The sequence below is a fragment of the Castanea sativa genome, chromosome 12, assembly GCF_040712315.1.
Source record: "Castanea sativa cultivar Marrone di Chiusa Pesio chromosome 12, ASM4071231v1".
Lineage (NCBI taxonomy): Eukaryota > Viridiplantae > Streptophyta > Magnoliopsida > Fagales > Fagaceae > Castanea > Castanea sativa.
This window is the reverse complement of record NC_134024.1, coordinates 14,177,400-14,202,884: the sequence shown is the minus strand read 5'-3', so window position 1 is coordinate 14,202,884 and position 25,485 is coordinate 14,177,400. Positions and strand designations below refer to the sequence as shown.

The 25,485-nt window shown below is 33.4% G+C and overlaps 2 protein-coding genes and 1 long non-coding RNA gene across 3 annotated transcripts; all 3 read right to left on the bottom strand.

Annotated features, from left to right (window-relative positions):
* Window positions 1-1,824: 1,824 nt before the first annotated feature.
* On the bottom strand, window positions 1,825-3,122 carry LOC142618962 (dehydration-responsive element-binding protein 1A-like). Its single transcript, XM_075792032.1, has one exon. The coding sequence runs from the start codon at window positions 2,911-2,913 to the stop codon at window positions 2,191-2,193; it is 723 nt and encodes a 240-aa protein (XP_075648147.1). The 5' UTR covers window positions 2,914-3,122; the 3' UTR covers window positions 1,825-2,190.
* A 4,966-nt stretch (window positions 3,123-8,088) lies between these two features.
* LOC142618963 (uncharacterized) lies at window positions 8,089-12,589 on the bottom strand. The gene is made up of 4 exons (XR_012841403.1): window positions 12,419-12,589; window positions 12,215-12,272; window positions 11,819-11,872; window positions 8,089-8,399 (listed from the first exon to the last, which is right to left on the bottom strand). It is a non-coding gene; the product is annotated as an uncharacterized LOC142618963 (long non-coding RNA).
* A 10,707-nt stretch (window positions 12,590-23,296) lies between these two features.
* On the bottom strand, window positions 23,297-24,297 carry LOC142620862 (dehydration-responsive element-binding protein 1B-like). Its single transcript, XM_075794164.1, has one exon. The coding sequence runs from the start codon at window positions 24,092-24,094 to the stop codon at window positions 23,486-23,488; it is 609 nt and encodes a 202-aa protein (XP_075650279.1). The 5' UTR covers window positions 24,095-24,297; the 3' UTR covers window positions 23,297-23,485.
* Between the last annotated feature and the right edge of the window lie 1,188 nt (window positions 24,298-25,485).

Genomic DNA, 25,485 nt, shown 5'->3' with positions numbered 1-25,485 from the left:
TAGACTCGTCTACTGCCAGCTTGCCATTTTGACATCGTCACATCTATTGAAATGGATCTGTCACCTATATCTTTTGATCCTTTTCACAATCCATGGACAAGATAATGTTATTTGATTTTCTTTGCCTGCCTTTGTATTGTATGTTTTATATTAGTGAAGTCTTTGTAGCCATGTGGTTAAGCATGTGTGTCTATGTATTAAAATGCTCCTGAGTAATTATTCTACTACTGTATCTCTTTAAATTACTGATGGGTTTTTAATGGCCCTTCCAATTTAGTAAGTAGAAAAATGATAAGAAATGGTGTAAAATTTGGGAATGATGTTGGGAAGGGCATGAAACGCTTCAAAACATTAAACAAAAGATTAAGTATCAAAGAAAGGGCTCAGTTGCTGTTGTATTTAGTATCAAAGAAAGACAAAATTCTACATTCTTCAGCCCCCCCCCCCCCCAAAAAACACAAAAGCAAAAAATCAGGAAGGCAATATTCATTGGCTTCTGTATATTGTGTACGAGTGACTCATTAATTTATCGTAATGCTGTTGAGCCAACTTATTTCATTAATTTCACGTATTGCTGTTGGGCAAACTTATTGATGAGCATCTGCCAAACTGAATTTGCATTACCTCTAATCAAGTTACACCCATTATAGTAGATTCTAGATTTTAAACCTTTTAATTAAGGGGGATACTTAATCTTGTAAAAAGAGGCCAGTCCCTTGTTAATTGGTGTTGTATGTGTCAATGTGATCGACAAACTGTAGACGATATCTTACTTCACTATAAGTTGGCTTATGCTTTATGGTGTGAAGTTTTTCATGTGTTTGGAGTCCATTGGATAATGCCGAAGATAGTTATCTCTTCTTTTTGCTTGGGAGAATTGGTTTCCAACTTGTCAACTATCTAGAATATGATACCAGTTTGTCTACTGTGGTTTGTTTGGTAGGAAAGTAATAACTGCATCTTTGAAGATAATGAGAGATCTAGATCTTTTAAAAAATCTTCATTTTGGTACTTTATTTCAGTGGGCTTGTATTTTGGGTCTTACACAATGTGTTTCAATTTTTGCATTCTACAATCTATTAGCTCTTACCTATAGCTCTTGAGCTTTTTGTAATTTCTTCATGTCCAAAGTGTTCGTCATTATGAACACGATATTAATTTTTTCAATAAAAGATCTATTACCTATCAAAATATATACTCCCTCCATCCCATTTAGTTTATCATCTATTCCATTTTGGGATGTCCCAAAATATTGTCCTGTTTCTAATAATAAAAGTCATTAATTTACTAATGTTCCTATTATACCCCTATTTAATTTTCAAAACTACTCCATTTGAAAAGAAATTCAAATTTTTGATAAATTTATTTAAGGGTAATTTTGGAAACTAATACATTTTTAAAAGTTAGACAAGACAATAAATGATGTTCCCTTAAAAATTTTGACTTTTCAAACAGGACAAACTAAATGGGACGGAGGGAGTATATATATATAGAGGTACATCTAAAACATTAATACTAGCCTTGTTACCATATTGAATGTGTCGTTATTTTTAATGTTTTGTTTATAAAATCTTTTATTTATTTATTTCTTTTTGATAGATAATAAAATCTTTTAGTAATCAGGAAGAATGATGTTGAATGAAGCAACAGAGATTACAAACTCCATGCTCGATGACTTCCCTCTCTTCAGCTGAACTTTTATGCAAGACGAAAATGTTTGGCTTTAATTTTTTTATTTTTTCTTAGAAATTTGGAAGAAAGATTTTTTTTTTTTAATTTAAAGAAGACGCTGAGTAACTTTCTTTCTTAGATTTATGTAAATGCCCCAAATGGGTAGACTAAATATTAAAGTACAAACTTATTTTGCAAAAATATACCTTATACCATACATAATGGAAAACGGAATATAATTCAACACTAATCATACTTTCTGGGACACGGTGACCCTACCAACACTATTCTTACTCGTGCATGGCATTTGCCCAAAGTATGATTTTCCCTTGCAGTACTTTCCCCCTCCCTATAACACCACACTTAATCAAAAACAATAAGCATGGAAAATAAAAATTATATTCCTAATAAGCAACCGTTCTATATGCTAAATTAAGCTTCTTCTCCTTTTCTTTTTATTTTTGAGAAGGCACTAAATTAAGCTCAATATTATTAAGCTATAAATTATTAATATTTCAATCAAATTGAGTAACTCCATAATGCCATGTCACTATTAGTTGCCGTGTCATCTTCCTTGTAACAATGAGGTGGAGACAACAACATCCCCTCTGCCATATCTGTCAACAACCCTGGCATGTCGAAAACTGCCTCATCATCCATAAAAAACACTTCTTCCGCCTTCGCCTCAGCCGCCTCTGATGTTGTTGCCATTGTCGTTGTTGTTGTTGTTGTTGTTCCATTTTCTAACCCTTGACTTAATTTATCCCTAGAAACCTCATGCAACTCTGTTGGTCGAAATAATTCAGCCGCCTCCGCTGCTGCCCGCTGAATATCCTTCGCAGCTGTCGACACTGGAACTGGCAGTTTCCAGGTTGAGTCAGCGAAATTGAGGCATGCGGATCGGCCGCGAAGCGCAATGGCAGCCACATCATGTGCACGTGCTGCCATTTCTGCTGTGGGGAAAGTCCCAAGCCAAATTCTAGACTTCTTATTGGGCTCACGCACTTCAGAAACCCATTTCTGTGAGTTCTTCTTTCTAACTCCACGATACACTGGGTGTCTTGTCTCTTTGAACTTCTTTCTCCCATCTCGTTTCTTAGGATTCCTAGAAGCCAATATGAGTTCCTCTTCTGACAAGTTCACCATGCTAGAACTACCACTCTCTAACTCCGAGGACTCCGAGGACCTAATATCATACTGTGCTAGACTTTGTGGGGCAGAGGAATGTCTTATAAGATTCATGTCTAAAACAAAGCTAAATCTCAAAAGTGCTTAATTTATAGTAATGGAGTACACTAAAAGAAAACACTCTTTCTGATAAACAAAAAACAAAAAAGAAGAAGAAGAAAAGATACTCTTTTTATCAAACTTAGTACTTTCTTTTTTTGAGAAGAGAACTCAGTACTTTTAGTTAGATTGCATTGAAGTAGTAAGATATGAGTAAGCAAAGGGTTGTGTTGATGTTGGTGTTTGTTGAAGGAGTAAGAAGAGTGAGTGTCGGACATATATATAGGCGTTATGATTTTTTTTTTTTGGATACAATTTTATGATATTTTAAGTAGGAACACCGAGCGTGATAAAGTGGAAAGGCTGTGATAAAGGGTTCCCTATGCCGACGGTTTTTTTTGTACCATATGACCTTTTCCTCTTTAAGCCAAATTGATTGTGGGGTATTTTAGGATGACACGTGGGGAATTTGTCCCACTCAGGATTTTTAGGAAAAAATTATTGGGCATAGTTTTGCCGCCGCTAAAAAGTAGCATGTGTCCCCTCTCTCCTCTACTCTATAGATAGAGTGAATGAATGTTCGATTGTGTATAGGTGTCATACTCAGCGGCAAGGGATGGTCCGTCTTTTATCACGGTCACCGCTGGTGATTCATGGTCAAGATATTATCAACTTCGGTTTTTGTTTTGTACCCATTTTCTTTTTATTACTAATATTTTGCAGCCTATATTTAGGGTGAGTTTGGTTCAGCTTAATGAAACTGAATTTTAAAAAAAAGTGAAGTTTTTAAAAAGTGCATAATGAAAAAGTATTTTTCTAAAAAGTTGAGTATTTAGTAAAAGTCGTCAAAAAGTGTTTTTTGAAAAAACTGAGTATTTAACTAGCACTTATAAAAGCGGCAGTTTGAGGGGTAAATTACTAAAAATGACAATGTTTATATAAAAAGAATTCTTTGTTTTAATTACCTCTTTTAATGCAAGTTATAGACATAATATTTTCAAAAAAATTTCACAATAAAGTCTATATAACAAGTTGTTAACGGTAGGGAGAAAAAATGTCACTAGTAGGTCTAGATGAAAACTAATAACAACTTACTATATAAACTTTATTATGAAATTGTTATAAAAATATAATGTCAATAGTACTATTTTTTTCTAAAAAAAATAGTATTAACTTAAAAAGTTTAGAGATATAATAAAATGTCACAATATTTTCACAATACTAATTTAAAATTAATCTTTGTAAAATAAAATTTTATTAACACTTATCTTTTAAATAAGTTGTTCTAGTACCCACAATTTTTTCTCCACCACATACTCTATAACATCACAATTATGAAAAAAAAAGTTATAAAATCATTTGTGTTCTTACTCATTATATTTTCTTCCACGTTGCCTAACCAAACCCAAAAACTTTTTTTTTCTTTCACTTTTTTCTCATCCACACGTTCAGTTCATACTTATCTTCTTATCTACCTTTTCTTTTACTTTCCTCCACACACACACACACACACACTCGCACACACCCACCCACACACAGAGAAGTCTAAGCTCTCTCTCAAGCTCCCTCTCTACTCCATGTCTCCAACACACAAGGAAGTCTGAGCTCTCTCTCGACCTCCCTCTCTCTACTCCATGTCTCCAAAGGTTCCATTTATCAAAAACTCTACCCAATTCAAAAGTTTTTTTTTTGAGATTAGATATGTACGTAAATCAACAAAAAAAATAGAGATGAGAAGAGGAAGAAGCAGCACAAAAAAAGAAGAAGAGGAAGAAGAAGATGAGATGCCGCAGCACAGCAGCATAGAGGAGCAAGAAAAAAAACTATGGGCAATTTAGGGAAAAAAAAACCCACCAACGGTAATATTACTGTTCTGTAAACGTGTTTGTGCGCGTTTTCCAACTGGAGCTCTGAGCTTCTTTTTGCAAATACACGTTTTCCTCCTAAACTCAAAACACAACTTTTAACAAAAAGTTGCTTTTTGAACCTAACCAAACGGGCTTTTGTGCTGGTGTTTTCAAAACGCGCTTTTTTGGCTAGAAAAATTGAAACAAGCAGGCACTTATTAGAGTTCTAGCGTGTCAGGCGTGCCCTTTTGAATGGCATTTAACGCATGAAAACTTACTTATCGATTTTAACACATTATTTTCAAGAATGACTTTATTGTTTAAATGTTATGTTAGTAGCACTACTATTAAAATTGATCATTTGTTAATAAATAAATAAATAAATAAACATTCTCTCTAAACTTTAGCTTACTTTGCTGTTGATGGTAGAATGAAACTGTTTTTTCTTGTAATTTTCTTCTTCATCAGCAAAAAAATTACACAACTAATACAACCGACTAATCTATATTTACATCTATGATTCTTTTCTCATTCTCTCTTTCTCCCTTCTATGGTTTCTTTCTCCTTCTATGGTTTCTTTCTGTCTAATCAAGTAGTTTGATAAGTATTCTACAATTTTTTGAGACCAAAAAGTTTTTTAGTAATTGCTCCAATTCCAAGAGAATGACCACGTGTGTAGTTAAAAATTCATACATTTTGAAAAAAAAATCTTATATTAGTTACTATTTTTTTCTTAGTTTCACGTTTATTCCCAGGCCTACTATTAGATGTGTTACTATTCTTCTTTATTATATATTTTTATTTAATTGATATTACATATGATTATAATAAATTATTATTAATTTGACAAATATTATGATTAGTTATTCAATTATATTTATTTATACATTCAATTGCTGTTGTCTTACCTATTTTTAAACTATTAATAATTTTTTAGACTATTGTACATTATAGTTGTATTATATACTATTTAGAATACTATGCTAGATTATTGTATGTAATATGACAATTGTATATACTAAAAAAAAAAAGATAATCTTTTTTTTTTTTACTCTCCCACAACAAAATCTTAACTCAAGACACTATTGACCCCTAGCAAAATATCCTGGAGCTGCCACTAATCATTTTACCATATACTCTACTAGGGTTGGTAATTCATGTTTGTGTGTTGGATTCGTGTCGCGTTGACTCATTAATATCAGATTATATGAGTCAACACTAACCTGACAAGTTTATTAAACGGGTCAAGATTCTTCAACCCTAACACAACCCATTTATTAAACGAATCAATCATGTTGAACCTATTTATCAGATTTTGTCACAATGAAAAAAAAATAGTAATAACCAAACTGAATTATGAAAAAATAAAAAAAATAAATATTTTTATTATAAAATTTAGAACTAACGAGTAACTGCATTACAAATAATCATTCAAAATAAAGTATATTTCAATATCACAAATAATCAATCATAATATGTCAAAGAAAATAAACCACAATAACAAATAAATTTATATACCTAAGGTTTGAAGAGTATATTGGTAAAATATTATTTATTTTAAACAGGTCAGACAGGTCAAACGGGTTCCATGCATTGGACACTAACCCAACCCATTTATTAAACGATTCAGACATGTCAACTCGAATATAACACTAACCTATTAAGTCTCAACCCATAACTTGCTAATTTCGTGTTATGTTGTGTCAAGTTCGCAGATCGTATCCAATTTTGCCACCCCTATACTCTGCATCACATGTTCTATTTTAACATTACACAACATTAAAATAATCTTAAAAAAAACTCAACTATATTAAAAAATTAATTAAAAAAAAAAAAAACAAACCAAACCAAACCAACCCACTAGTCCATCAACCCACATCCTACCACCACCGTTCAACCCCCCCCAAATCCTCCACCACTGCCATTGAAACCCACCACAAGAGACACCAAAACCACCAAACACTACAAAAAAAAGGTTCTATAGCCGCGTTTTTAAAACGTGGCTATAGGTCAAAAAAACATGGCTATAGGACGATTTGGTCTATAGCCGCGTTTTTTTAGGCCGCGTTTTTACCCATGGCCTAAAATGCGTAACTATAGCCTAGAGAGGTCTATGGCCACGTTTTTTTAGCCGTGACTATAGGACATACTCTAGCCACGGTTTGAAAACCGTGGCTATAGGTCAAATGTTGATTGCCTGGAAGAAAGATTAGTCGCGTTCAAAACGCGGCCGTAGTTGTGAGCTTAAGCCACATTTTTAAAAACGCGGCTTTATCCCACAACTGTGGCCACATTTTAAAAACGCGGCTTCAGCCCATTACTATGGCCCCATTTTAAAAACGCAACTATAGCCTTGTTTTTTTTTTTGCTCTCCCTTTGGCCATGAATCTTCAACCCCATTCTTTTCCAGCATGAAAGACACATAAGTCACATAATTTATAAAATGAAATTGATTTAAGCAAAGTCACATAGGATTGTGAACTATATCATTGTCTCCATTGACTTCAAATTATCTAACATATATTCTAAGTCTATAACTGAATAAATTTTGTGTAATCCAACCTAGCCAAAGAAAGAGCACAAACACATATTAAATACCAATTCAGAATGCATATATAGATAATACACTGATACACAGCCACCACACCAATTCTTTACTGTAAAGACTCAAACTAAGATTGCACAAGGTTCAAAATCTAGGCAAATCTGGGTAAAAATTACAATTTGATAAGCACCTAGATAACTTTTAATGGAGAAGAGACTAGTAGGACTAATAAGTACAAGAATGGTGACAGAGACATGAAAGGGTGATCAACAAAGTAAGAGCACCTGACCAATTAAGATGTCCAAGAAACCCATTAACCAAAGTAGGAAAAGCAAGTGAAAGGGAGGAATAATAGGAAACCAATGAAATTGGAGGACTTGGAAAGAATGTTTCTACAAGGAGTTATTCTTTCCAATCATCCAATTCCGAAGAATTTCCATAACCCACTCTCCCTTTCACTCTTGCTCCATTATTCTGACCGTCTCCTCTTATCCACAAAAGAAGTAACTATAGTACTTATCCACAAACTACATGAAAGAAAGAGATGATCAACAAAAAGCACCCCCCCCCCCCCCCAACACACACACACGCCCAAAAAATAAAGGACCTAAACCTTGCAGATCTTCAACTAGGCAAGCCAAGACTAATAAAATTTTACCGCCAATTATGAAAAGAAATACACCTAAGATATTCAAGGCTGAGGAAGTGCACTCTTCACATTTCTACATATCAACCACAGTATGGAATAAAAGAATTAACAACTTATTTTTTATAAGTAAAAATTCAATAACTCTTGCATTGCATGACCCTAATGCTAGAAAGACAAAAGTTGTTAACTTTCATGATTGTTAAAAGGACACAACACATGCACGCAGACAAAGAGCTGCAAAGGAATTGTTTACTGGCCTATTTCAAAATAGTAGTCGCTTTTGTCATATCCATGAGGGTCAAATACATCTTTACTAAAGCAAGACCCTATTTGATCAATATCTTCATACATCACTGCATGCACCAGGAAGTCAGGGTTCCTGTAATCCTTCCTATATGGCGTACCTCTGCATTGAAGCTTTTTCCACCTTCTTGTAATCAAGAAACTTATTTATTTTCCTCTGCAATTACATGAGAGAAAAGAAAAGGATAATAAGAGTAAATAAAATGTCTTATATCTGATAGCAATAGCAGCATATTTGTAATTTTAATACTTTATTAGTCCAAAATTAGCATAGAACAGAATTTTTTATTAAGTATTAAGCACAAATGCCTAAGGGGCCTAGATGGATGAGAAACTAATTGAGATGGGTTCAATTATAGCTTAACTTACTGAAGATTGGTTCAGACTTAAAAGTGAGTACGGAGGCTGTAAACCCTTTAGATGATGATATTGCAGAAACTGACACTATAAGCATAGATCAAAAGGGATGTAGAGGTCTTGATTTTTGCTTAAATATATTAAGGTTCTCTCAAGCCAACATTCTAATGTAATAAAATCTCACAATCAAAGCAATAAGCCAATACCCATTGGTGAATTTCATTTGAAGGTGTCAAATTCAAAAGTTCACCTATTTTCTAGGCAGCACATGGCCCTGTTTCAGCTCTAGTGACCATATATAGGACCTTTTTTTTGTAGTGAACTTATATAAATAAGTGAAAGAGCTGAGAGCTATTTGGATTGCTGGACTGTGGGCATTTAACCTATTCATTAGATCATCCTATCAATTACTTCATCTTTAAAATAAAAAATAAAAAAGGAGAAGTTTCATTGTGAGGCTAAATTTTATTCAAGTTTGAGATAATAAAAAGTCTTTCCAACCTCAAACCCTCTAAATAATCTACATACTGAACAGGCCAACCCTATTACATTTTAGAAATCTATCACAAACCATTCCATTTATATTTGAAAAATCTAAATCCATACCAAACCTCTCATTTATCTTGAGAGTAAAAGAGAGGAACACTTACTTTGTTGCATAATATTTGTAGGGGGTAAAAACTCTTGAATAAACATTTGGGCTTTGGGCCTGATTGGCTGGTACCAGTTTGTTTTTATCAGGGTCTCTAGGCCCACAAGTCAGTCTACACTGTAAAGGTCCGAGGAGTTGTTCGAGGAGGAATGTTTCCTCGGACAAGCTCGGCAATGACCCTGGGACTTACTAATGGGGTTAGGGGCAAGCTTCTGGAAAAACTGATAGGTAAGAGGGTGATCCAAGCACCCTTTAGAAGCAAGGATGTGTGGGAAATATCTGAGGAAAAAACTGCTACCACCACATTAAAGACCCTGCATCTACCTCCCTGACCGCATTAATGAGAAAATGACATCTGAATAGTAGAATTCAGCATTTCTGCTATTGTTTAAAGATTTCAAGAAGGTGGCGGATGAGACAAGTATCCAAAGGAAAGATTTGTGTGACACGTGGATAAACCAGTAAAGAAGAAGTATATAAGGACATGAGAGAGAAAAGAGAGGGGGATCTGCACCTTTTGCTGAGAAAAAATAAGAACTAAGGATTGTAAACTTTGGCATAGAAAGAGAGTATGTATACAACTCGTCCGAGGAGGTCTATTTGTCATATTTGTTTATCATTTGCACAAATGGTGGCACTCTAGCCTGTTAATCAAACTTCCAACATCCCAAACCTAGATTTCAAATCCATACTCTACAAATTTTATTGCATAAGGCTCATTGGGCCTGAGCCCAGCACTTGTTTTTGGGTCCGGGTACAATTGTGCGCTTACAATATTTATAATCAAAATAATTTAATAATTTAAATGCATCAACGCATTTGAGTACCTAAGGTGATCTAAACCCTTCCCAAACCTTAACATGTAAAAAGTTGAATCAAAATCCACCATAAACCCATTAAAAAAATTCAAACCTTTACTTTTCCTTCTCATCATGTAAAAAAACTCAAAACTTAATCCAATATTATCACCGCTAAAAATGTAGGAGGCCAAACTGAGTTCCTCTACTCTCTTTTTTTTTTTTTCTCTTTCTTTAATAATTTTATAGTTAGGATGAAGCATTTGAAATCTAGATATCTCTGTTGAAAACACTAAGAGGTGTTAATTAATTGAGTTACAAGGTTCTTGACCAAACTTACCACTTACAAGTCTTTTATTTGTGAAAAAATTATATATCCATATAAAATCTTGTGCAGTAATTAAACATCTATTTATATTAAACTCTCAACTAGAAATTTGTGGAGAGTATATATCTAGAATCTAATACATGAGGTCAATCACAACTACTCTATTGAAAATCTATAATCGACTTTAACATTTGAACTAAGGCTTAGTTTTTAGTATTACATATTTAGATGTACTCCACAATAAATCATCCTTAACGAGCATCTTATGGTGCCCATTAAGATTGCCCAAAATGCAATTAGCACTAAGGCACAATAAATGATCATTCACATCAATAATGCTAAAAATGCTAAAAAGCCAATTTAACAACCAACACACAAAAATACCTACTACATCAAAACCTAAAAAATAGCTCAAACCTAAAAAATATTAATAAAATTTTACCTTGTTTTGTGTGTTGAGAATCAAATAATATGAACAATCTAAACGAGTGACCCGATCCCAAGGGAAAAACTTTCTTCTTTTCTAATTTTCTTTGGACACCCTCGATGGAGACAGATTCGAAATTTGGGAGATTTAGAGCAGAAGGGAAATATGACCCACTAAAATGCTTGGGACAGCATCAAGTAGGTCAAGGCTTGGTTGACACCATGGTCATGATTATGTAGCCTCATGGGGGAATTTAGTCATAGCTCTAACTTAATTTGACTAGTCTAATATAAGTCATAATTCCAGTTAAAGAATATAATAGATACGTTGAAGCCTAAACTATTCTATATAATCTTCTATTATTTGGAGACTTATCCAAACTCAACTACTTTTTTTTGGCCTAACATTGACATCTTAACTTTATAAAATGTAAAACTTTATATCATAATCTTATAATTTATCAGTTTCAGCTCCTCTTTTTAGCCACAATTAGTATCTTTACTATAAATAAGGCGTTATCGAAGGTCACATCATTAATCTAATTTTCTTATTAATTTGATAGTGATTTGACTTTGATTTAAGCAAGTAATTTGTTTTAATTATATTCGTAGGGACCCACAATAATGCATGCTCCTAACCTGGCCACTAACTTCACAGAATATATGATTACATGTGATATAGATGCTAAAAATAAATAAATTCTCCCAAAAAGAGAACCCATAAGAACTTGGTATCACTCAGTGGCCACTACTTATTACTAGAATTCTACTTATCAAAAAAAAACTTATTACTAGAATTCTGTCTAAGCCATCTTCAAATCTGTAGAATTCCATATCTATACTTCTTAAAGAGCAACAGTGATTATTACTAGAAGTATTATTTGCAACTCAACTAGAAGATCAACCAGATAGAAGAAATTTATCTTCCTCAAACAACATGATAGATTGTTGACTAATGACTATGGATTAATGAAATTAAACATAATACACCACCCACTATATAAGGAAGTACTTACATCTGTGCCGCTCTTTTGGAAAGGGAAACTGCATCCCTGACATAGCAGGAAAAACTACACAATGAAAAAAAAACCAAAAGAAGTTTCGATTAGTGACATCCCAAGCTTAGAACTCAAAACCAAAATCAAAATGTCATAACCTTCCAATTAATACCAGAAATTTTTGGTGTAAGCACCCCAATCAAAGCCAGAACAAGCAGTAACCTTTGCAACACTCTGTACTTCTCCAATGTCAACTTCAATCTCCACCCAATATTCCTCTTATTGGACTAAATTACAAACAACCTTTATGTTTTTTTCAAGTAGTTCAATTACATACAACTAATGGACAATTAGACAATGTACAAAAAAATCTATGCAACAAATCAGTTAAATAGGCAGCAAAATTAAACTTGCCTTTAATTTTTTTCGTATGCTTTCTCGCACTATTGTAAACTCAAGGTGGTCCTTGGGACTGCAAAATCAATACAAGAATAACCTACTTAATACAAGTTGGATGTTAGCTAGTCACACGCAATTGAAATTACATCCATCATTGACAATGATATAAACATCCCTTCAAATGAACAACCAATAAGTTTAAAGTAATTAAATATTCACCTGGAAAGCAAGTCCAGCTCTACTTGAAGATCTAGAGTTGTTGATCTACCTCTACCATGGGTTCCAGCCAAAGCCTCACTATTAATGCTAAGACATTTTCTGTGAAATAGTTGCTCTGGCTATTCACAAATTTGATATAAGTTAAACTAAAATAAAAGAGGAAGAGACCAAGAAAAGAGGGAGAGGGGGAGGGAGCTTAATACTGAGTATAATTTAATGAACTTTTGATGTAGGACTGGCAAAGACAAAATTAGTTTAATTTTATTGGTTCATTGGATTTTTTCATGGTAATATATATGTGCATTATTATACTCCAACGAAGACAGTTTATAATGAGTAACATTTCTATTGGAATTATTTTAATGCCTTCGTGCTAATTCCTAGATTTCTGCCCCCACTTGGTGCTAACTCCAATCAACCCTAGGTGCTGATTTCTAGATTTTATTTTTATTTTTCAGTTCTAATTGATTCACTGCATCAATGTTTTTGCATTAGATCACTCACTGTTCTGCATCATATCAAAACGTACCTTGTTCCACATAATTTTACCCTTAAAAAAGTTCCAAATGGACAATCATATAAATTAAAACTACTATTTTTATGCTTTCTTTTTTTTACAGAGAATGAAATCGATATTAAACATCCCAAGGAGGATAGGAAATGAAGTCTAATGCTGGGCATCAAGTCCAAGGAATTTGAAAGTGAAATGAATTTGGTATTTTCCGGTGAGCTTAGGTTCTTAGAAGTTGTCACAACTACAAATCAACGGCAAGAGAAAAAGGAAACAGGACAAACATGTTGAGCAGTGCAGATGTTTATTAAGCTGGACAAATCCAACCTAAAATACAAACAATGCAAGCACCAATTTTCATTTACAAAGTGAAATTTTAAATTCTTGAACACCTGCTAACCAACAAGCGAGAACCAACTTGATTTTGAAAAGTCAACTTTGCTACAACATAGTTACCTTAAAAAAAACTGTTGAGCACCAAAATTTATAAAATAATTTTAATAAAGGATACTATTATGTTTAAGGGAACAATATGTAAAGCACTTACAAGCAATCATGAGAAGCAAAGTTTGCTGCAACAAACTCCTTAACAAGTAGCCAGCTAAAATCATACTGAGAGTACTGAGATTAAATAAAATACACAGAATGGAAGCACGGATTTTCATTAATAAAGTGATTTTAAATTTTGTAACTTACTATTACCAGCTATACAAAAAGGGGGGGGGGGGGGGGGGAAGAAAGTATACATGTGCTCCTATAAAACAAAATCAAACCGATTTATGAAAGCCAACTTGGTGCAACAAATTCTTTAAATAGCAGCCTAGCACCAAAATCTATAAAAATAAATTGAACAAGGAATATCATGTAAGATTGAATAGCGGGTTGAAAGAATCATAAGCAAAAGGTGAAATCAAGAGAAGAAAAGAATTTTGCTTATTGTTGCAGTCAACATAGTGCAAACTCTGTCGCAAAGTCCAAATCACAAATGCGTCTCCTTTAAACATATCAACACTAAAACAATTAAACATTCCTCACAAAACAAATATGTTGACTAGTGCTGAAATTACTTAAAACTACACAAATGGATTTGGAAATACATATACTGCACACCAATTTTCATTTAAAAGTGAATTCCAAATTTTTAACTCCTTAATTACCAACCAGCCAACAATAAGTGAATGCACTCCAATAGAAGAGAACCAAATCAATCCAAAAAATTTCATCAACTAGAATCTATAAATAAAAAATCGAACATGAGATTGTATAGTAACATGTTCAAAGGAACAACACATTGAAAGAAACTTATAAGAAAGTGAAATCAAAAAGAATAAGAGAGGAGAGAATTCACGAGTTCACCTCAATCTCAGTTTGGGGTGTACTCAATTTACCCTATAATCCAAACACCCAAACCCATCAACCACCACGTCTGATGCAAGCCAATCACAGTGACCAAACCCACCAATAAATCACAAACCAAACCACGAAGCAAGCCACAAACCAAACCCAGATCGGAACCACCAACCACCGCCACCCAGACCCAAATTGGAACCACAACCCACCAAAAATTAACCCATGATACCCATGAACTTGGAACAAACACCATGGCCCACTCCCAACAAACCCCCCTCCCCCCCCCCCTTAGAAATCCAAGACCAGCAACAAAAGCCAAATGCGAAAGAGGGAGAGAAAGAGACATCGTTAGTTTTTTTTTTTCTTACCCTGTTTCTGTCAAATCTAAAAAACAATAAATCAAAACCCTAAACCTAAAATCGAAAACCTACCTAAAATCGAAACCCTAAACGCAAAAAACAAATACATAGAAATCTGATTGTTTCTCGAGAAAAAAAAATCAAGATCTAGAGAGAGAGAAGGGAGACTTACGAGGTGGTGGCGGTGGGAGGCGTGGGAGCGATGGACGACTGGGCTTTGTCGGCGCCGGTGTGTAGGATCGGTGGTGAGTGTTAGTGGGAGTCGCTTAGGGTTCGAAGGGAAGAGACACAGAGTTTTTCTTTTTTTGGTGTTTGATATTTGGTGCCTTTGGGGTTTTTTTTTCTTTCCAATTTATAGTAGAGTTGTAGCCCCGTTTTTTCAAACGCAGCTTCAGGGATGACTATGGCTACTTTTTTCAAAAAACGCGGCTTTAGGGTTACGATATAGCCGTGTTTTTAAAACGCGGCTTCAAGACATATATTTTATAATAATAAAAAACCATTTTAGATGGGTCTAAAGCCGCATTTTAAAAATGCGACTTAAGCCCAACCCAGAAAAACGTAGCTAGAACACCAATAAAGGCGGCCACAGACCTGATCTTGGGCTGCGTTTGACGCACGCGGCTGAGGGTCTGGCACTGTAGCTACATTTCACTGAAACGCAGCTCAAGCAGGGTTTTAGGCCGCATTTTTACAAACGCGGCTGAAAAAAACGCGGCCTAAGACCCGCGTGTTTTGTAGTGAAAAAAACCCTTCCCAAAACCAAAACACAGACCCCATAAGGCAAACAAGAACAGAAAAATAAAAAGAAAATAAGTGGAATAGAGAGAAGAGAGAGAGGCTAGCAACCACTAATAGTGGCTTCACTGGTGAGCTTCAACCCACAACCCAAAAAAAAAAGAGGCATCGGTGAGACAGTGACAAGAGAGGAGAGATATTTGAAGGGAGAAGGGAGAAGGGAGAAGGGAGAAGGGGAAGACTATCTGGTCTGAGAAAGAGAAGCCATATATATATATAAGAGGAGAGAGAAGAGATAAGATAGAATAATTTTTTTACCGTTGTATTAATAGAACGGTATTGTAGCATTTTGAAAAAATAATTGCATGTGTCATTTATATATATATATATATATATATATATATATATATAAGAGGAGAGAGAAGAGATAAGATAGAATATTTTTTTACCGTTGTATTAATAGAACGGTATTGTAGCATTTTGGAAAAATAATTGCATTTTGACACACCTGATGATGTATGGATTTTGGTGTTTGGTGTACCAAATGCTAAAAATTTAACATGTTTTAGCATTTGGTACACCCAATGCTAATGCTCTACAGAGAAATGTTATGTGTGTGTACACAACATTTTTACATCATATCCTAAGTGTTAAGTCATTATTGGCAAGCATATAAGTAATTTCAATAATGAATTCAAACTAGAATTCAGTAACAATTTATCAAATAGGATTTGTTGTAAAAATGTTGTAAAAAAATTGTAGACATAGTACTTCACTTTACTAGCCTGCAAGTTGTAACCCTTGTATACACATTTTTTTATCATAAAAATATACACAATTAATTAAATTATTAGAAAAATAAATGTAATTAGATGCATGTTAAAATTACTGTCTAAGTTTAATACTACTTATGATCATTTTTATTCTAATTTTAATAAAATAAAATGTGTAGTAATTTTTGTTGAATAAGTATATGATTGTTTTTTTCATTAATATTGGACTCCTATAATTTTCCACTCATTGACTCACTTGCGTTCTGTTTGTTTCGGCAATAATGTTTTCTATAAAATGGGTCATTTTCCAAAAAGTATTTTCCATAAAACTATCTTATTTTCTTATATTTGATAGCAAACTTAAATGAGTTGAAAAATAATCTCATAACTTCCCTTTATTTAGCTTACTATGAGATAGATTTGTTTTCTAAAAAAATTTAGTGGAAAATAATCTCTAAACATAAAACATACTTTTTTTGTTGATCAAATATGATTTTCATTTGACTCATTTTTCTGATGCAAAAAAAAAAAAAAAAAAAAAAAAAAAAAAAAAAAAAACTATCTTCACACAATGTGTTCCGTCAAAATAAACAAAACGTTGGCACCAAAATTTAAAAACTTAAGTGGACATATAATACAAAATTAGCACACAATTGAAATCTAATTTAGAATATAATTAAATTTTCTCTCAGCATTTGCTATGCATGTGTGTGTGTGAGAGATTTAGCGCGCGCGCACGCGGGGGGGGGGGGGGGGGGTGGAGGACAATTTATCCCTTTATGGCTGGGCTAGTTCACCATTGTCCCCATTATTTATGAAACCAACTATTGACACCAGTCGGTAGTCAAGAGGAAAGAAACCACCCCCATTGACTTCATCCACATTGGAAGGGTGCGTTGCTTTTTTTTATTATTAAAATACAACACTATTTATTTCTTTTTCTTGGCAACGTGTGATGATGTGTGTGTTAGTGAGACTCTTTTCTTATTTTATTTTATGGAGTCCCCATTAAGTATTGGTTTATTCTAAGTGCAATCGGTCACCTAATATCTAATTCATTTTAATTACCTAATTAACTAAAAATCAATCCTAGGGGTTCCTAAGCTAATTAAGGTAACCAAAGGTCTCAAACCAAAGATTCTTGGAGTCTGAAATTTGGTTACATGTGATGAAGGTGTTAGGCACCTCACACCACCAGTCCAAATGATTGTACCTTATTGTAATTTAATTACAACAATCACATTTTAAAATCTAACTTATATACTTGACTTTTTTTTTTAAAAAGAGTTTTTGTACTAACAATAAATATACATAGCATGTGAATAAAATATTACATACATATAGCATGCGATATTATTTGCAAAGAGTATGTACAAACAAACATGTGAAAATATTTATAAGTAACATGTAAAAATATATGTTGCATGAAATAATATGCATAGCTAGCATGTGAGTATTTAATAAATATTTAGCATATGAATATTACTCTACAACGTAGTAAAGGAGATATGAAAAAAAAATTATCCAAGTGTCATTCTCCTACAAAAACACAACAAACCAAAATTTTTAGTGTAGGGGGGAAATGTTGGCTTGATTGGATGCCATTAATTCAATTAAGGTGAATTATGGACACGTTGCACCCTCTTAAAAATCTTGCCTTTAAAATGGTGAAAATATTCCTTGCATCTCTTGAAAAAAAGAAACAAAAATGGTTCTGTTTAAAAAGATGAGTATCTTATCTTTAAAAATCTAATGAGTTTTTCAAAAGGGTTGGTTTGAAAAAGGTTATCTCATGAGTATATATAGAAAGGGATTTTGATGGCTAAGAAAGAACAATTTCTTTTTCTTTTTTTAAGATTTTTTTTTTAATTTTCCATGATTAAATTTCAAGCCTTTTTGAAAGTGAATTTAATAAAGAAGATGTCTACATGGTTTTCTGTGGGGAAAATTTATTTTAGGGAAAATAATCCATGGCTTTTTTGAAAATTCGAATTTTAGGCCTCTTAGAACTTAATCTAGGAATTGATTTTTAAAAATGCATCCATCAATGATTTAATTAAAAATGCCCATTTAGAGGGTTTTTATTTACGGATAAACTTGAAAACCGTTATTTGAAATACCCATTTTAAAAAGTGATAGCTTTGGAAGATTTTTGAAAAAACTATTTATTAAAGAAAAGTGTTACGTTCACAATATTTTCACAACAAATCATAAGTAGTAAGTTGTTGGTTTTAATTTGAAGTCACAACTTAAAATATTTTTTTCCCACCCATATCAGTCAATAATAACCTACCATTTGAAATTTGTTGTAAAAATGTTATGGATATAGTATTTTTCTTCATTAAAACCTTCTAAAAACACTGTTTTTTTAAAGAGTTTGTTTGAATGGAACCATTCATTATTTGGTGGGATATGGTTTATGGTGCTAGTTAAAGAGTTAGCAACTTTAAACGTTTACACCCATGAGAAATCTACAAGGATTATAAATAAAAAACTTTAAGAAAATAAAATACTTATTTAAACAAAGTTCAATATCCATGTATGTATGTAAGTGCGTGTATATATGCATGTATATATTTATGTCACCAATGATAGATGCATATTCCAACTTCAATGTGGGAAGCCTAAGTTGTCCTGCATCAAGTGGTCACGGAGATATTCCACCCGAAAGGGAGGTGATGTAGTGCAAGAAATTGTAAAGCACCTATAAAATAAAATATAAAAATCACCTTTTGCCTTTGTGTTCGCCGCCGTCATGGCTAACACTACATTTGCGTATTGACCTTAATTCATTCTCATATAACTTGTTCGACTCTGCATGCTGAAACACCTCGGCTGCCTTCTCTTTCACCTACTGAATATCCTCCGCATTCTGAATATCCTCCGCCTTTGCCGACACTGAAAGTGGCAGCTACCGCATTGTGTTTACAAAATTGAGACTCATATTAGCCACGGAGCACAATTACTTCCACATTATGTGTGTTAAATATTAGTATTGATACACCATGTTGAATATATATACTAGTATGGATATGGAAGCGAAAGCATAAAGTATAGAACACAATAACACATGAGGGTTACGTAGTTTAGCCTAACGGCCTACATCTATGAAGAAAATCCTAAATGGCTACATCAATAATATATTAGAGTATAGTACAAATCATATATTACAATGAAGCATTACATGTATATATATATATATATATATATATATATATATATATATAATAGACTAAACCTTAGATTAATAGACTTCTAGTACAAGTAAAAGACTTAACTTATACACAAAGTAAAATTTTAGGCTTACGCTTTTACTAATAAGTTAATATGATGTAAAATATTACAATGATGTAATAAAAAAAGAATCAATGAAAAGAGATAGTCTAATTCCAATTAGGAATTCCTTGGGACCTTTAGGATTAGGAAGAACCCCTCAAATTGCGCATTTTTATTCATTTTACCATTTAATAACTTATAATCAGATCTCGGTAACTAAATATTTACAACTTGACAATTTCAAACAGACTTTTCAAGTGCTTAAATATTATTTAATGGATGAAAATGGTAGGGTTTCTATTTATAATAATCCCGATCCGCGCGGTAACATCGTTTTGAATCCATTCAATTTGAATTGGAATTTTCTCCATCATAATTATTGTGAAGAAGCGTCTAGAATAATTAGCCTTGGGCAGTTTATTTGTGAAAATTTATGTATAGCCAAAAACGGACCGCACTTAAAATCGGGTCAAGTTCTAATTGTTCAAATTGACTCTGTAGTAATAAGATCAGCTAAAGCTTATTTGGCCACTCCACCTCTAATATATCTCTAACAATGTGCACGCGCTGTCATTTCTGCAGTAGGAATGTCCCAAGCCAAACCCTTGACATCTTTTTAGGCTCACGGACTTCACAAACCCATTTCCTCAAGTTCCTTCTCACTTCATGGTACATTAGGTGTCTTGTTTCCTTGAACTTCTTTCTCCAAGCTCGTTTCTTAAGATTCCTCGAAGCCAACATGACTTCCTCGTCCGACAAGTTCAAGATGAGATGATAGCACTGGCACTCTCTGACTCAGATGACCAACTTTTCAGACCCCACTAGATTTGTCTCTGTTGAAGGAGTAAGAAAAGTGAGGGATTGTATATGTGTTAGGAGTTCAGAAAACGCTGAGGAATGAAGAACATGGAGTGTGATAAGGAGTCTGGCTGTGAAGTAGAGGATCGGGGTTGTTCCCACGGTTTTAACACTAGAAATGGAAGATTGGAAGATATTTTGATAATAATTAATTAAAAGTAAGGAAGCCAAAGTGGGAATGAGTTTGGTACCCAGCAGCTGGGTTTTTTGAGCCAAGTGGATTGGGGTGACACGTGGGGATTTTGACCTGTAAAGTAAGTGTGGTCTTTCAAGTCTAGACATTTTCAATTGAATATAATATTGGTTGTATAGGTGTCATTTCAGAGTCAAGGGACGGTCCGTGTTTTCCACTGTCACCGCTGATGATACTTTGCCAAAGATATTATCAACTTTTGTACTAGTTGGAGCAGACCATACTCGCCGACTTTTTTTTAAAATAAATTTTATGAATTTTACTAACGCATCATATGTTTAAAGTAAATTATTTTAGAAAAATTTTAAAAAAAAAATTGATTATTAATGTATACTTTAAAGATATATATTGACTAAATTCAAATTTTATTACTTATACTTTACAACATACTATTTTTTTAATGTTTAATGTATAGTTTATTTATTTTCTTAGTGCATATTCTCATTAGATCGTTCAAAAGTTTGTCTATAGTAATAATAATATAATATCTTACAAAATTAGTTTAGAAAAACATTCATATCATGACATTTTAGTTTAAAATATTATTTTAATAAAATATTATTTTTTATTTGTATAATTATTTTTTAAAACATTCACATCATTCACAGCTCCCAAGAGCACACCAACTATAGAACGTTGTTGGAAGTTGCAAGGAAGGTGTGTGAAACAGTAGGACAAGAATGACGTGGCGCATTGAAAATTTGAAACAACAAACAAATGGACACCTTTATGTGATGACGTCACACTGTTCCCGACACGGTTTGTAGTTAACGTAATGAATAATATATATTATCAAAAAAAACAAAGAATAAAGACAGACAATTAGACAAAGCTAAGCTAAAGCTAAGTTTTTGCCGCGTAACCGCGTATTGAACTTTGTGAATTCCACGTTATTTTTTAAAGAATGTAGAAACCTTTTTGTGTTGTGCTCTGTGAGAGGCCCACTGGATATGCCATTTGTGTACTTTGGATATAATGAAACAACAAGTGGACTGAATAGTTGATGGATATGCTTTATTGCTATGGTGGTCACCACCTGAAACTGCTCATCTTACTTATCTATCTAGTTTTGGATATGTTATGTATCAAGTTGGACAGAAATCTTGACATATGGGTCCCTCACCTAGCTGAGAAGGCATGACGTTTCGTGGTTGCAACGGACGAGTCATCGTCACCATGATCCACTTCTCACAACCAGCTACATTAAAATAATTGTGAAATGAGTGTAAAATTGATTATGATCTTAAAAAACTGTAGGTTAAAAGTTGTAAAAGATATATGTTTCTAGATGAATTGCTCTCATTGGTGTAAATCATTTGAATCAATAATTTAGGTAGGTTAAGAGTAAGGTTACATGCGTAACTTTTTCACTATTTTCACATCGTATCCTAGATGGTAAAGCTTAGTAGTTATTATTTGGGACCATTACTGATTTTATTTTTTTATTCAATAATAATAATTTGTTACTTAATATTTGTTATGAAATTGTTTTGAAAACGTTATTGACATAATATTATCCTTTTTAATTATTGAGTTAATATGTTGTAATTAGTGTCGAACTAACATGATATTAGTAGTGAGGCCATATAAAACTATTAAAGTAATTTTGCACTACTCACACCTAGATAGTTCAACTAATTGTGAAATAGGTTGTAAGAACACTAGCAACATATGTGTTAAATGTTAAACTTTTAGAATTTAGCACACAAAACATTAAAAAATCAAATTGAATGCATCAAATGCTTAAAAAAATTGTAGCATATGGTAGAAGGCTGGAACTAGAATGCTAAAATTAAAACTTATTTTTTATTAGATTTCTCACTCTCCTTTTTGTACTTGTTTTGTCAATCTCTCTCTTCTTCCTTAGCTCTTTCACTCTCTCGTCCCTCTCCACTCTCAAACCAACCTTTCACCATCGATCAACTTCTTCTTTTTCACTATAACTCCTCTCTCAGTTTTTTATACTCTCTCCAAATTCCATTTTTATTTTTATTTTCAAATCTTTGCTTAATCTAATCTTGAACTTGACACTGGTGCTTCTCCAGTCTCCTCCATCCTTTACTAAAAGGTGAGAATTTTTTGCTCATTATCTCGGTTGAGCTCAAATTTGAGCTTTGATTTTTTTTTTTTTTTTTACTTCCCCTTTTCCTTGATACACCTCTTCTCTCCCTATTTATTACAACAAGAATCTATAATTTTTCTTCCTCTGTCTCAACGAATTGGGTGTTTATTGTGGGCTTCTTGTGCTTGATGACTTGCCTCTTCAGCTGAACTTGTTTGCAAGACAAAAATATTTGGTTTTAAGTTTTTTTATTTCTTGGACCGCTGGAAGAAAGCATTAAAAAAAAAGGATGATGGAAAAATGTTTGAAATAGAATTTAGAATAGAATAGCTTTCTTTCTTTATATTTATGTAAATACCCGAAATGGGTAGACTAAATTTTCCATTATAATGTATTATGGAAAACGGACTCTAATTTTTTTTTTTCGTGGTACAACATGGCTTTGCCATCTCCAAATTATACTCACATCCAACATATATAGTTTACACACTAACGCTGCATCCTTCAATTCAACGCTACTCATATTTGTGCATGGCATTTGCCCCAAATATGATTTCCATAGTAGTTCTTTCTCCCCCTCAAATAATTTCCCTATACACCGCACTTAATCAAAAACAATAAGCGCGGAAAATAAAAATTCTCTTCCTAATAAGCAACCATTCTATAATCAATTTAAATTCTATAAGAATGGGTGGTAAATCTCTTGGTTTACATTCACCAATAAGAGAATATCACATCATTATTTACTAGAAAATTGAATATAATTTTCACATTATAACAACCTATTTAATATTCCACTCACTTTGTAAAATATGATATAATAGATTGTTATTGTTGGTAAGAATATGTAGTAAAAAAAAAAAAAATGTGGTAAAATATGATTGACGCAACGTACTTATCAAATACAGACTCTTCTATAATCAATATGCTAAAGTAAACTCAAACAATCAAATTGAGTAACTCCATAATGACACCGCAGTATCAATTTCCATGTCATCTCCACCGTAATAATGAGGTGGAGGCAACAACATCCCTTCTGCCATATTTGCCAACAACCTCGGCATGCCAAAAACCGCCTCCTCATCAATAAAAAACACACCTTTCGCCTCCGTCTTCGTCGCTTCCGCTATAGTTGCGATTGACACCACATTTTTGCCCATGGGCCTCAATTCATCTCCGGATACCTTGTCTAACTCCGTTGGCCTAAACATCTCGGCCGCCTCGGCTGCAGCCCGCTGTATATCCTTTGCCTCCGCTGACGCTGGCATTGGCAACCTCCACACTGAATCGGCAAAATTAAGACATGCAAAGCGGCCGCGGAGGGCAATTGCCGCCACGTCATGTGCACGTGCTGCCATTTCAGCCATGGGGAAAGTCCCAAGCCAAATCCTTGATTTCTTATTGGGCTCACGCAATTCACAAACCCATTTCCTTGCGTTCTTCCTTCTCACTCCACGGTATACTGGGTGTCTTGTCTCCTTAAACTTCTTTCTTCCAGCTCGTTTTTTAGGATTCTTGGAAGCCAACATGACCTCCTCGTTCGACAACCTCACCATGCGAGCACTGGCACTCTCTAACTCAGAGGACCAAATATCAAACCCTACTAGATATTGTTGGTACGAGAAATCCTTAAAAATATCCGTGCCTTAAATAAAGCTAAAATCTCAAAATTTTCTTAATTTATATCAATGAAATACACTAAAAAAGATAGTAGTAGAAGAGTGAGTAGTAGAAGATAAGTACAGTGGTGTTTGTGTTTGTGTTTGTGTTTTTGTTTGTTGAAGGAATAAGAAGAGTGAGAGTTGGGGATATATATATATATAGCCGTAGCGTAAAGGAACATGGAGCGTGACAATAAGTAGCCAGGCTGTGCAGTGTTGTTCCTCACTCACGCTTTCAACAATTTGGAAATGGGAAGATATTTGTAGTATTGGTATCAGCTGGGTATTTTATTTTGAGCCACGTGGATTGTGGGCTTTTGTATGGCTGACACGTGGGTTCCATGTTATCGCTACTACTACGCTAAAAGTAAAAAATAGTATATTGTGTGGTGCGCGGGCCTTTCCACTCTCTCTAGCGAAATCAAAATATTGGTTGTATAGTACTGGTGTCAGATTCGGTGTCACTGTTGATGATGCATAGTCAAGATAATATTATCAACTGTTGTACCAATACGAGGTAGTCGCCCATCTTCTTGACTAATTTGCAACTTTATTTGATTTCATATTCCTGGTCTCTTCCTTCTCTCAATTTGAATTTAGTTATTTTTTATTTAGCGTATTAATTTCTTGTTTTAATTTTGATCAAATTATTTCTAGTGATTTCAATTAGTTCAACTGATAAAACCTTGATAGTTGAATAGAAGATCTAAAATTTATTCTCTACTTATATAAAAAACCGATTGGCACCATCAAGGACGAACGTCATAGATTAAAACTCTCTCCAACAAAAAATTCTAGTTATTCTCTCTCTTTATTCAAAAATTATATTTATTCTTACTTTTAGTCAAATTTCTTTATTAGGCATCTTTTTTCTTTTATATTTTAATTATTTATATGAATTTTGTTATTGAATACCCTAAGGGCATTCGTTTAAGAAAATAATTTTAAACATTTTTTATGGAAAAAGGCATGAAGCACTTCAAAAAATTAAGAGTAAATTACGCATTTAGTCCCTGACATTTGCCCTATGTATCAAATTAGTCCCTAATATTATAAATGTATTAATTTGGTTTCTAACTTTTTAATATTGGGTCAAAATAATCACGGTCATTAAATAGTAGATGAAAAAATTTGACGTAATTAACAGTAATATTAAAGTATGACTGTATGAACAAAACTTAGGTACAATACTTAGGAGTTGTTGCTCAGGTTTTCCTTTTAAGATTCTGTCATGTGGATTTTTTTTATGAGATAGAAGTGTATTTTTTAGTTAAATAGCCACATAA